General features: G+C 44.0%; 1 protein-coding gene across 1 annotated transcript in view; it reads right to left on the minus strand.

Annotated features, from left to right (window-relative positions):
* Sh3pxd2b (SH3 and PX domains 2B) overlaps positions 1-14463 on the minus strand; it is a 62235-nt gene that overhangs the window by 16216 nt on the left and 31556 nt on the right. Inside the window, exons 6-7 of the mRNA XM_048333993.1 lie at positions 13432-13457; positions 3919-4053 (exon numbers count right to left, since the gene is read on the minus strand). Coding sequence (XP_048189950.1) covers positions 3919-4053; positions 13432-13457 — 161 coding nt within the window. The remainder of the gene's footprint in view (positions 1-3918; positions 4054-13431; positions 13458-14463) is intronic.

Here is a 14463-nt window from a genome sequence, read left to right on the forward strand (position 1 = left end):
TACTCTGAGCATACCAAACTCCACAAAGATTCACAACCTTTCTAGGAAATAGTGTAGGAGCTTACACCTGTAATCCCAGCTACTCAGAAGGCTGAGATCTGAGGATTGCAGTTCAAAGCCAGCCTGAGCAAGGAAGTCTGTGAGTCTCTTATCTTCAATTAGCCACCAAAAAAGCCGTAAGTGGGGCTGTGGCTTACATGGTAGCGAGCTAGTCTTGACCACAAAAGCTCAGGGACAATGCCTAGGCCCTGTGTTCAAGCCCCAGGACTTCCACATACACATATACAAAATGGTGAGGTGCGGGCTGGGGATATAGCCTAGTGGCAAGAGTGCCTGCCTCGGATACATGAGGCCCTAGGTTCGATTCCCCAGCACCACATATACAGAAAACGGCCAGAAGCGGCGCTGTGGCTCAAGTGGCAGAGTGCTAGCCTTGAGCGGGAAGAAGCCAGGGACAGTGCTCAGGCCCTGAGTCCAAGGCCCAGGACTGGACAAAAAAAAAAAAAAAAAAAAAAAAAAATGGTGAGGTGCTTGTACAAAGCCTACATATTCCTCCAATATGTTTTGGGTTTTAAAAAATATTTTTTAGGGCTGGGGATATAGCCTAGTGGCAAGAGTGCCTGCCTCGGATACACGAGGCCCTAGGTTTGATTCCCCAGCACCACATATACAGAAAACGGCCAGAAGCGGCGCTGTGGCTCAAGTGGCAGAGTGCTAGCCTTGAGCGGGAAGAAGCCAGGGACAGTGCTCAGGCCCTGAGTCCAAGGCCCACGACTGGCCCAAAAAAAAAAAAAAAATTAATTGTTATAAAGGTGATGTACAGAGAGGGTTACAGCCACGTTTTTTTTTTTTGGTTTTTTTTTTTTTTTTTTTTTTTTTTGGCCAGTCCTGGGGCTTGAACTAAGGGCTTGGGCACTGTCCCTGGCTTCTTTTTGCTCAAGGCTAGCACTCTACCACTTGAGCCACAGTAACATATCTAGATTTTTCTATATATGTGGTGCTGAGGAAGCACTCTCCCACAAGGCCATATTCCAGCACTCCTCTTTTTTGTTTTTTAAAGGCTAAATAGGGAGTCTATTAGAAAGCCAGCAACTGCAGGCAGACTCTTGTCACAAAGACCTGCAGCTCTGCAAATACACTTAACACTGTCAGCAAACTGAGCCATGAGAGCAGGAGAGGAAAGAAAGGGCAGAAAATCAACACCAACAAACTAGAACAGCTCCAATGGAGAGCTGAGGTAGGATATCATCTTGACTGGGAGGAACACCAGGAGACACGGGGACAGGAGGCATAGAGTCATGAGTACATTTCTTTTTGGACAAGGAGAAAATCCCTTTCCTCACTCTCACCCAGTTTTCTCTCCAGTCCCACCCACTAGTTGTATAACTCATTTTCTGCCTGTATGTTTTAAGTAGTCTCTATTACTTCTCTTATGATACCTGACATAATGCCAGTGCTGTAAAGAATTGTTATACTGTACCATTTATGTAGTAAGGTGAAGAAAAAATCTGTACATGTTCAATACAGATGCATGTTTTTCTCACATATTTTCTGTTCATAGTTGAATGTAAGGATATAGAACTTATCCATACATAGGCTGACAGAATATGCAAGCACTCAATCAGTTAATGCTCAGGGTTTGACTGGTAAAACATAACAATGGTGGCTGCTAACTGGTAAAAACAGGCTAACAAGGAACTTGCTCTTGAGCCTGTGACAAGGCAAGAATATAGAGCACTTACCATAGCTACGATGAATGGTACACAGATCATGTCACATGTATTTTCTTCCATAATGTTCACATTATCACCCCACTGCACAGATGAAGAACTAAAGCACAAAGCAGTAAACAGGGGCTGGGGATATAGCCTAGTGGCAAGAGTGCCTGCCTCGGATACACGAGGCCCTAGGTTCGATTCCCCAGCACCACATATACAGAAAATGGCCAGAAGCGGCGCTGTGGCTCAAGTGGCAGAGTGCTAGCCTTGAGCGGGAAGAAGCCAGGGACAGTGCTCAGGCCCTGAGTCCAAGGCCCAGGACTGGCCAAAAAAAAAAAAAAAAAAAAAAAAAGCAGTAAACAGACGTGTCCTGCTGTCATGCCTTAGGCAGAGCTGTGGCTTGTGCTCAGGGCTGTTTGATCCTGAACCTCTGTCCTGACTCATCTGAGACACAGACTTTAGGAAACGTTAATGGAAAATCTGTCTGTAATAGGCATAACTTGCTTGAGAGGCCTCACACCCAGACCCAGACATTCCCTAAAGAGAATGGCTGGATAACCTGACTTATGGAACTATAACCTCTTTATAATCTACTTAATTATTTTTAAAATGAGAGGGGCAAAAGGGGGAGAACAAAGGGCTGCTATGGGCCTGCAGGAAGCAGTGAGGTTTTTCTCCAATAATATGCATGCCCCAATACCCAGAACCTATAAATACAGCCACCCCACCATATTCATGCCCTATATGCAGATTCAACCAACTACCAAATAGATGAAAAAATTTTAATCTATACCAAATTTATACTTTTCCTATTCCATTCCATTATCTTTAAACATCCCTTTTTCCATTTCAATATCTTAAACAACAGTTTAAGGATATTTACATAGTATTTACACTATATAAAATGTACACTGGAGTATTATGAATGATCTAAGTGATTGCCAGTATATGGAAGGGTTTACAGTTCAAGTACAGGCTAAGTGTAAACATGATACCTTTTTACGTAAGAAATTGAAGGGGCTGGGAATACGGCCTAGTGTTAGAGTGCTTGCCTCACATACCTGAAGCCCTGGATTCAATTCCTCAGCACTATATAAAAAGGCAGAAGTGGCACTGTGGCTCAAGTGGTAGAGTGCTAACTTTGAGCAAAAAGAGAAGCCAGGGACAGTTACAGGGTTGGGGGGTGTTACCCCAAGTGGGACTCAAACCCACATCCCTTCAGAGTCCACCACGCAGAGACAGTCTCAAGCAAAGATGGATTTAATGGGGTAGTAAAAAGTGAACTGACCGGCCAGGGACGCAGCACAGACTGGGGAGCTGAAACTGCGAACTGACTGGCCAGGGAGCCTCAGGACTGACATGAGCAAGGGTAACAGGACTCACAGAATGCTAAAAACATTGTCTTTCTACTGTTCTTTGGACCCTAACTAGCTGGTGGGTGTCACAAAATTTAGCCACATTTTAGCCACAGGAACCTAGGGGGAAGAGAAGAACTGCTCCTTCCTTGCTGCCTGCTCTGTGCTTTTGGTGCAATGGCTGCTCTGTGGCACTTAGTATGTGCCAAGTAGAATTAGGCTCATTCTCTTTTGTATCTCATTTAGTCACTGAACAGCTTTTTTGGGGTAGTTTTCTGTGTGAGAAAATTGATGGTCAGAGAAATGAATCTACCTGGCCTACAATGCAATGTGAAGCTCAGGTGTAATCCAGGAGCTGTATTCTCCCTCCAGCATCACCTGGGTCTGTCCCCTGACTCCTCCTCCCCAGATCCTTGCCCCTGCTCTAACCTCACTATGCAGGCAGGATGGCCTCAAATCATGGTCCTCATGCTTTAGCTTTTGGAGAACTGAGGTGACAGGAGTGGCAACTGTGGCTGGATCCTTGAGGGCCTTTTTGGGGATTCCCATGAGTAATGGAGGAAATCAAAAGCACATTTCTTTTTATTTATTTATTTTTTTTGCCAGTCCTGGGGCTTGGACTCTGGGCCTGAGCACTGTCCCTGGCTTCTTTTTGCTCAAGGCTAGCACTCTACCACTTGAGCCACAGTGCCACTTCTGGCCGTTTTCGGCATATGTGGTGCTGGGGAATTGAACCCAGGGTTTCAAGCACTCTTGCCACTAGGCCATATCCCCAGCCCCTAACAGCACATTTCTAATGGATCACTTGGCACTGGAAGGGGAAAGGTCATGGTTTAGGTCTGTACCTGACTCATTCTTCTCGATGATGTCCACCACCTGTCCCACACTGAGGCTGATCTCTGAGCTCTCCTGCTTCTGGTAATTTGCCACCACCACATACTGCTCCAGGACCATGGGGTCCACTGATGTCAGGTCACTCCCTGTGGATGGCAAGCACAACCACATGTCCCATGTGTGGAGGTGTAGGAGGCAGAGGACAAGCTGATAAATAGGGACATTCCAAAAACAGAGAAAAGGTACTACCAGACTTATCTCAAGGGTGGCTCACATGTGCATTCTTTCATTCATCTGCTCACTCACACTGAAGTTTACCAAACGCATATTCTATGTAAACACTGGGGGTTCTGAGTTACTTAACGCTGGGTGTCATCTATTTTATCTGCTTCTGTATCTGTAGCACCCAACCGAGGGTGGTGGATCATATGACAACTTAGCCTCAAGTAACTTAAGCTAGCTAGGAAGTCAGAAATATACACAGGTTCATGTATAATCAAGTTTGTGACAAGTAGATTGCTGGAAACAGCAGGATGTTGGGACAGAAAATGAACAGTCTGGGCAAAACTGTATTAAATGGGTGGTCAGCAAGCCGTCCCTAAAGAGGTGACAGAAAGTAGACACCTAAAAGAGGAGTTTAAGAATGGGGAGGTCTTAGAATAGTCAAAGCAATTCTAGGCAAAAAAAGCAGTGCAAGAGGTATCACAATACCAGACTTCAAGCTCTATTATAGAGCCATCATAACAAAAACAATCTGGTATTGGTATAAAAACAGACCTGAAGACCAATTGAATAGAATTGAAGACCCGGGCTGGGAATATGGCCTAGTGGCAAGAGTTCTTGCCTCCTACACATGAAGCTCTCTGTTCGATTCCCCAGCACCACATATATGGAAAACAGCCAGAAGGGGCGCTGTGGCTCAGGTGGCAGAGTGCTAGCCTTGAGCAGGAAGAAGCCAGGGACGGTGCTCTGGCCCTGAGTCCAAGGCCCAGGACTGGCCAAAAAAAAAAAAAAAAAAAAAAGAATTGAAGACCCAGAAATAAAACCACACTCTTAAGGAGCTAAAGACATACAATGGAAAAAACATAGCCTCATCAACTACTGGTGCTGGGAAAACTGGGCAGCCATATGAAGAAAACTCAAAGTCTATCACCGTGCACCAAGATCAACTCAAAATGGATCAAGGACCTCAATATCAGACCTGAATCCTTGAAACTACTGAAGGACAGAGTAGGAAAGATGCTATAACTTATAGGCACAGGAAGGAACTTCCTAAATAGAGTCCCAGGGGCACAAAAGATAGGGGAGAGTCTCGACAAATGGGACTACTACAAAATAAAAAGTTTCTGCACAGCTAAAGACATAGCCACCAAACTAGAAAGACAGCCAACAATATGGGAAAGGATCTTTACCAGCACAGCAATAGACAAAGGCCTAATATCTGTCATCTACAGAGAACTCAAAAAACTAGCCCCCTCCAAGCCCAGTAAACCAATTATGAAATGGGAAAAGGAGCTAAAGAGAGACTTCACAAGAGAAGATATAAAAATGGCAAAGAAACATAGGAGGAATGTTCAACATCCCTGGCAGTAAAGCAAATGCAAATAAAAACAACCCTGAGATAACACCTCAAGCCAGTTAGAATGGCCTATACTCTGAACTCAGGCAACAACAAATGCTGGAGGGGGTGCGAGGAAAGAGGAACCCTCCTCCATTGTTGCTGCGAGTGCAAATTAGTACAACCACTTTGGAGAACAGTATGGAGGTTTCTCAAACAGCTCAACATAGACCTATCCTATGACCCAGCCATACCATTCCTAGGCATCTATCCTGAACAACAGGTCCCAAGATATCAAAAAGACATCTGCACTTCCATGTTTATCGCTGCACAATTCACAATAGCCAAAATATGGAAACAACCCAGATGCCCCTCCACAGATGAATGGATCCAAAAAATACGATACCTATACACAATGGAATACTACATAGCGATTAGAAATAGCAAAATATTGGCATTCGCAGGGAAATGGTCAGAACTTGAACAAATAATGTTGAGACAAGCCTAGAACATAGAAAACAAAGGGGCATGATCTCCCTGATATATGACTGTTAAGGTGGGGTGTTGGGGTTCAGCTTTGGCCTTGAGGGGGAAGGGCATTGGAGAGTGCTCCCGAGACACCGCCCTTCCCCCAGCCCTGGGGGAATGCGGAAGCAGGCCACAATTCTCTGGGTCCGGAACCAGAAGAACTGGCTTTGCAACCAGCCCCCAAACCTTCTTGCCAGCCCATGTGCTTCCCCGTTCGTGGGCTTTCCCCCTGGGGTGACGCTATCCAAGTGACGTTAGCTCATGAGGGGGTCCTATGACAAGCTCGCCAGCCTATCGCCAGCTCTCTGGTTGATGACCCCTTCTCTCCTCGCCCTCTACTATATCAGCTGCTAGCCCCTCCCTTATTAAATCAGATTTGCTCTTGAAGCGTCTCTGAGATCCGCGTAGGCCTGGCTTTCTTCACGGGTAAGGAGGGAGGTAAAGCAATCTCATACGGCCATGTGCACCTGAGGTCTTTCCTGAGCCCCCCGCTCCACTCTGGCCTTACCTGTGGGTCGGGTGACCAGGGGAGAGGGTGAGAAAGGGAGCGATTGGAGTAGAGAAGAGCCTGAACCCCCGCGCCAGGGGAGGCGACCTCAGCCCGGCAGTGGGGGGAGGGGGAGACAGTAGAAACCAGGTCTGTGAAACCAAAAACTTCTTGTCAAATGGTATTTCCCACAGGTTTGGGTCAGCGACCCTATACTATGTAACTAAAACCAAACAACTACTCAACATATAAAGGTCAAAAATTGACCTCTCAGTGGATCACAATAGCTCAAAAGCTATGTATGTACGTTCATATGACTATTGTTGACATATTGCCTATTGTCGACATTACATTTAAAGTCCTAGGTGAATTTCCTTTGGTGTAGGCCACGTGGCTACTGTATATGTTTTTGGTACACTGTGTAATGTATATATGTCTACATGATCTAGGGAAGGGAAAGAAAAACAGGGTGTAAGATATCACAAGAAATGTACACACTGCCCTATTATGTAACTATACCCCTTTTGCACAACACCTTGTCAAAAAAATTTTTTAATTAATAAATAAATTAAAAAAAAAAAGAATGGGGAGGTCTGAAGTAGACTAACTCTGCACTGGGGAAGAGCCAGACCCTCTAGAGCTGGGAGGAGGCCTTGTGGGTGGATCCCAGCATGTGGAAAGAATGGTAGCAAGAGGTCTCATAGGGAGGCAGAGGTCCAGCAGGCAGGGCCTTCTTGGCCAACCTACTTTCAGCCTTGAAGTAGAAAGACACTTAAGGGCTGTACGAGGCAAATGACAAGATAAGATTTACATCTTTAAAAGCAAACTTGGCTGCCATGCAGAGAATGGAGCAGAGCCTGACAGTGAACAAAGTAGAGCAGCTGGAGGATATGGTTGCTAGACAAGAAGTGATGGTGTCTTTGTATCAGGAGAACGGCAGTGGAAGGAGATGGTAGAGGAAGTTCTGGGGAGACTGTTTCTACAGCACGCAGTGTGGACAGTGTCCCCTGAACCTGTGCAGTCCTGGCTAAGGGCTAAGACAGATTTGCAAAGATACTCAGAATACAGGTACTTTAAATTTTAGGAGGCATTTGTGTGGTGTGTTAATGACTAACACCTGTGATGTAACCACTGAGAAGGCTGAGATTAGAGGATGGTGGTTTGAAACCACCACAGGTAGAAAAGCCCATGAGACTTATCTCCAACAAACCACCAAAAGGTGAAGTGGAGCCGTAGTTCAAGTGATAGGGTGCTAGCCTTAAGAAGCTCTGGGACAGCACTCTGGCTCTGAATCAAAGCCCGGCTCCCTCATCCCCCAAAAGCGGTATCTGTGATTGGGCACTCAAAAAAGGAGACCACTGAGCAACTGTTAGAACAGCAGATAATGTGAAGGAGGACAGCCTAATATTGGTAGTCAAGGGCCCTGGTGCTACTAAGTACGCACTCCATCACTGAGCTGCACTCCTATCCCCTCAGCAACCCCTTGTAGAGTTGCTTCATCATAGCCACAGGATTTATGCAAGAGGCAGGTTTTCTCTTAGGGCCTGAACTCCTTTTACCATGTCCTCCTTAAGCCATGTCCTATGCACCAGGGTCTGAAATTTGGAAACACTTGCAAGGAGGTGCTGCCCTGCCCTTCCAGTCTGCCCTCCATACTGCAGCCAGGGTGCAAAGCTCAGAAATACTATGCCTAGGCATATGGCTCTACCTGCTCATGGCTTCCCAGTATTCTTGGGTTCTCCACAGCTTGGGTTCTATGATGGTTAATCTTAAATGTCAACTTGACTGGATTGAGAGATGTGCAGGAGGCCAGGAAAGCATACCTCTGGGTATTTATGTGAAAGTGTATCAGAGACAATTAGTCCTAAGGGCTCTGTTCTAATAAATGGACTAACCCCTAAGGGATTCATAATATGATAGTATTATTGGGAGGTAGTGGAAAGTGGGCCTAAGTGGAGGAAGCAGGCTCCTGGGTCTTTCCTGGTGGCTACATTTGCCCTGTCCCTTTGTGGCTACTTTCTGGCCATCATGATGTGAACCCTACTATTATCAAGTACTACATCACTACCTTTGGAAGAAACAAAGTTAAATTGTTTAAGGAGCAATCATGTTTGATTTTCTTCCATTTGCAGTCAAATCTAAGTCACCTAGACACCATAGGTGTCTTGATACTCCTTGTTATGCATAACTTGTTCCTCTGTCAGAGAATTGTGTATTTGCTGCTCTCTCTGTCTGTATTTTTCTTTATTAGTTCTTTTTTTTTTTTTTTTTTTCGCCAGTCCTGGGCCTTGGACTCAGGGCCTGAGCTGTCCCTGGCTTCTTTTAGCTCAAGGCTAGCACTCTGCCACTTGAGCCACAGTGCCACTTCTGGCCATTTTCTGTATATGTGGCACTGGGAAATCGAACCCAGGGCTTCATGTATACGAGTCACACACTCTTGCCACTAGGCCATATTCCCAGCCCCTCTGTCTGTATTGTGTCTTCCATCCCTTCCTCTCTGCTCAAGCAACAGTCCCTGAATGCAAGCCCTATCTCATTAGTGGATCTCTTGCTATAGTGTATTTTTTTTAGTGGCTAGATACTATATATCTAATTTGTCTTGTTATTGTCTATTTCTCTATTATAGCACAAAAGCTTGATTCCAGAAGGGATTCTCTCTGTCTCTCTGACTCTCTCTGTCTCTGTCTCTCTGTCTGTCTGTCTCTCTCCTGTCTGTCTGTCTGTCTGTCTGTCTGTCTGTCTCTCTCTCTCTCTCTCTCTCTCTTTCTCTCTCTTTGCCAGTCCTGGGGCTTGAACTCAGGGCCTGACCACTGTCCCTGGCTTCTTTTTGCTCAAGGATAGCAAGCTACCACTTGAGCCACAGTGCCACTTCTGGCCTTTTTTATATATGTGGTGCTGAGGAATGGAATCCAGGGCTTCATGTATACGAGGCAAGCACTCTACCACTATGCCACATTCCCAGCCCGGATTCTATCTCTTCATCACCACTGTATTCACTCTGTAGACCTCACAGTTCTATAAACTGTTTCTGTGCAGAGTGGGTGCTAAGAATGTTTTAAATATTTTTAGTGTGAAGGAGGAGACTGGGAACAAGACAGATAACATTAACAACAGTAAATTAATAGTAATAATAATAGTGACAGAGTCTGTGCTACCTGTAAAGTGTGAAATTTACTGTCTGAAATTTACTTTAGAGAAAGTGTTTGCCCATCCCTGGCCTAGATCGTGGAGGAATTTAGTAAGACTCAATGAATACTTAAATGAAAGAACAAATATTTTAAAATTAGCTTCACACTTTTTACCTTAGGGAGAATTAAATGCCTGTTCTCACATTTTATTTTGTTTATATACCTATCTTTCCTGCCAGACTATCAAAGTATATTTTTAATGCCTAGTCTGGGGCTTGAACTCAGGCACTGTCCCTCAGCTTATGGGCTCAAGACAAGTACTCTACCACTTAGCCAAAGCTCCACTTTTTGTTGTTGTTGTTTGTTTTATTTCAGTGCTTAATTAGAAATAAACATTTCACAGACTTTCCTTCCTGGGCTGTCTTTTAACCATGATCCTCAGATCTCGGCTGCCTGAGCAGCTAGGATTACAGGTGTGAACCACTGGTACCAATACTTTTCACATCTTGTTTGCCTTTGCATCCCTGAGACCCAGACACATAGGTGCTGAGTAAATACCAGATAAATACTGCTGTGTGTCTGTCTTGTTCACATGATAGAGGCTCAACCTCAGTCTGCAGACTTCTGCAAACCCTGCTGCTCCAGAAAAAGCCTCTGGCTTCCTCTTGGAACTATCCAGTGTTGACAACTACCAATAGGTCTTGTCTATCTAATAGGGACTGACGACTCCCTTCTCCTCACTGGTTAGCAGGAATACCACCTTTGGTTATGTGAGGGTACAGTAAGTCAGGTCACTCTGTCCAATTTTAACACCCAACAGCAGCACAGTTATTTCCTGGTGTTATTTCCAGGACTCTGATGAATATACTAGCCTATTCATTTCTGCACCAATTCTCTTAGACCATCTGCCAAAAGAATTTGGAAAAAATTATGAGTAGCAACAGAAGCAGGGAGTTATAAGGCCTGAAGCCAGTATTTGAGCAGGCAGGTACAGGGTTCAGATCTCTGTCTAGCATGAGTTCATCTGGGTCTGGCACAGGGCTCGAGGCTGACACCTGCTGCAAGCTCTGTGTTTTTTTTTAACTGCAGTTCTCTGCTGTACAGTGGTCAGCAGTGAGCACAGAGTTCTTTTTTTTTTTAGCACCACTTCTTCCAGAGTCAGTTGTCTTCATTTTACTCAGTATATTCAACTTACCAAAACTGGTGAAAAAAAAAGAATCTGATTCTGTTTGTTCTAACAGGTTCATTTAGGCATCCTGTAGAGACCCCTATTGTTGGGAGTATGCTATTGCAGCCACATCCTATAATGCATGACAATCAATGTATCTCACTCAAGGTTGAGGCAGGCAGCAAACTCTAGCTAGGAGCTACCAAGTGTGGAACCAAAGGATTTTTGGGTTTTTTTTTTTTGCTTGAACTCAGGGCCTGAGCACTGTCCCTGCCTTCTTTTTGCTCAAGGCTATCATCCTACCACTTGACCTCTGGCTTTTTCTATATATGTGTTGCTGAGGAATCGAACCCAAGGCTTCATGTGAGGCAAACACTCTACCACTAGGCCATATTCCCAGCCCAAAGGGTTCTAGCAGAGAATATCATGTGGCTCAGAAGGAAATGTGAGAGAAAGGAGAGGTCTAGAGAAAGGGGATTTGACAGTGAAAGAGTGGTTTGTTTTTAAATCATTAAGCAGTTCAAAATAGTCTTCAAGTAGTATACTGCCTAATCTGTCACAGAAGCTGTCCATTTGTGTATTTTTTTCTTCAAGTCTTCAATTTTTTAAATGATGAGTAGACAACATTGGACTTTTCCTTCTAAAATTTACTAAGTTGCTAGGCTTGCTGAAAGAATCCATAAACAAGATTTATTTTAGGAGCTGGGGACATGGCCTAATGGCAAGAATGCTTGTCTCCCATACATGAAGCCTTGGGTTCAATTCCCCAGCACCGCATATACAGAAAATGGCTAGAAGTGGCACTGTGGCTCAAGTGGCAGAGTGCTAGCCTTGAGCAAAAAGAAGCCAGGGACAGTGCTCAGGCACTGAGTCCAAGGCCCAAGACTGGCCAAAAAGAAACAAAAAAAAAAAGATATCAAATTCTGGGCTGCGAATGTGGTAGAGTGCTTGCCTAGCATGCATGAAGCCCTGGGTTTGATTCCTCAGCACCACATACATAGAAAAAGCCAGAAGTCAAGTGGTAGAGTAAGGGCCCAGGCCCTGAGTTCAAGCCCCAGGACTGTCAAAAGAAAGAAAGAAAGAAATCAAATGCTCTGTTAAATTGTGGTAAGAAAGTGTTTTTCCTGCAGGCTGAGCAGAATTTGAGACCATATTAGCCGAAGTCTACAAGACCAGCTAGTCAGTCACAAGTAAGCAATGCTGAGGACAGGCAAAACTTTTCCAGAGTTCTGGCATACAAAGCTTAGGGTCTAAGTCTGCTAACCATAAATCTCTTTATAATTCAGTAAAGAAGGCTAGTTCAAAAATCAATTCAGTGTTAGAAGGTCAGATAAAAATAAGACTAAGGCCAGCATGGGTTCTTAGTCTAAATGAAGAAATGATGCTATTTCCACGCAGCTGAACTATAAATAAACCTGTGCCCCGTCATTGCAGGTGGATGATGTCAATATGGTTACCACAAATTAGAGCTGTGCCTCTCATTCCAGACAAGTCTGCTCATCAAGCCTGTTCCAACTAACACTTTTGTTTTCACAAACCAGAGCTATCTCTTTCTTCTCTTCCTCCTTCCCACCCGCTTCTTCCAGGAGGGGTCTTTGCACTCTAAGCCAGGAACCCTGTGACCAGCCCAAGAGTAGCAGCTCCCCTTGGTTCTTTTCTAAGAAACATGTAATTATCCCAGGACTCAGAACTATTCTCAGTGCTAGAAGGATATTATGGCTATGGCCAATGCCTATTAAACCAGAAAGAAGGACTGTGCATGGAGAGCAAACTCAAGCATCAATTCCAGATGTTATATCTTGAGGCAAAGAGGTCAAGCTTCTCCCCTCTCTTTCAGGAGGGGTTTGATGCCTGTAAAGCTTCTAACTGCCCCTGTCCCCAGGAAGCAATCAAGGTACCAGAGCCATGGAAACTGGAATCAATCCTGAGGCTGCTCAGTGACATTTAAACAATAGCAGAAAAAATAGCACCAGACAAGTATGACCGTAGGCCAGAGATCATTGGGAAGAAAGAGAGTTTCCAAATAATAATATGAATAACAAACATAAAACAGGAGGGGAACGTGCATGGCAACTGGTGAAGCATATTAACCATAACCCAGCACACTAAAGGAGCACAGAAGCTGGGCTGATGCTAAGGATGTCAAATGGATCAGGTTCACATCTGCTCACCCAAAAATGCCCTTTGCTATTGGGGAAGCTTCTATTTGTTTGGTATGACCCATGGCCCCTCCCATCTGATTTCTGTAACACCTGAGAAGATTGCTCTGAGTGCTAACTTTCCACATAACTCTGTACAAAATAGAACAAATTCCCTATAACATGGTTACAAAGATGGCTATTTCCTTATTCCATTAAGGCATCCTCAGGGAAAATTATTAATTTCATCCTTTTTTAAAAAATAGATGAAACAACCTCAAATCCTTTTGTTGGGGACATAGGATGAGATATTAGACAATCAGCAATTACCAATATACCCACCCATCCAACTATCCACCCATCTATCCACTTGTTATCCACCTATTTATCCATCCTTCCATCCATCCATTCATCCACATTACTGTGTCTTCAGTGTGGGTCCTAGCACCTGGCATAGGGAAGATGCTGAGTAAGAGTACTCTAAGTACTGAATTAAGAAAATGGAAAATATTCTTACCAGATTTCTTTTTTCCAGTGTGCTCTCTGTATAGGAAAGAAGGAGGACAAGAGAAAGTAATGAGTCTATACTTGCTATGAATTGGCATAAGTCTTTCATTAGGAAACAGATTTTATCATCCTACTACTTTGTCAGTGAATGAAATACAAGCCAACCCCAGGGATCTAGCCTTCTTAGAAAAAACTTCCTCTTCAATTTCTCTTTACCAGATAAGTGCTCCAGCTCTCTGGTAATCATTTCATGTAAATGGAATCCAACGATAGGTGAATTTTTTGTGTCTCTATTTTCCCAGTAAGCCTGTTTTTACAATTCTTTCATGTGGTAGCATGACTTGGTACTTTTTTTTTGCATGGATGATTAATGTTTCATTATATGTGCATAACTCATTTTGTTTATCTGTTAACAATGGATGGGCATTTGAGTTGTTCCAACTTTCTTTGCTATAAGAATAATGTTTTTATGAATCCATGTGTGAAAGTTTTTGTCTGAACACACATTTTCATTTCTCCTGTGGATATACCTAAGAGCAGAACTGCTGGTTAATTTTAACTTTTTGTGGCACTCCCAGACATTTCCACAACAGGGGCACCATCTTATATTGCCATGAAAACATACAAAGTTACACTTTGTTTATATCCTTGGCCATTTGTTACCGGTCATTTGATGGTGGCCATTCAATTATGCATATCTGAGGAATATGTCCAGATTCATGTTTCCCATGGCAAATAAGCTGAGTATCTTTAGTTATGTTTATTGGTCATTTGGTCATTTGTGCTGCTTGTTCTCTGGAGAAATGTCTAATCTGATTTTCAAGTCTGTTTTTACCTATCAGGTACAAATGTTTCATGGTACCTTTAAGTCAGAGCAGGGAGCTTGACACCCTAAGAAGTTAGGAGTGCATTCTGAATGTCTGGAAGGAGCAGACGAGCCAAAAATGCAGCCAGGTGCTACCTGGTGGAGCTTCACAGCTAAGTGCAGGAAGGACAACCTTCACTGGCACACTCACTATGCTCTGGATCCTTTAAGAAAGCC

The sequence above is a fragment of the Perognathus longimembris genome, chromosome 25 (genome assembly GCF_023159225.1).
Source record: "Perognathus longimembris pacificus isolate PPM17 chromosome 25, ASM2315922v1, whole genome shotgun sequence".
NCBI classification, from domain to species: domain Eukaryota; kingdom Metazoa; phylum Chordata; class Mammalia; order Rodentia; family Heteromyidae; genus Perognathus; species Perognathus longimembris.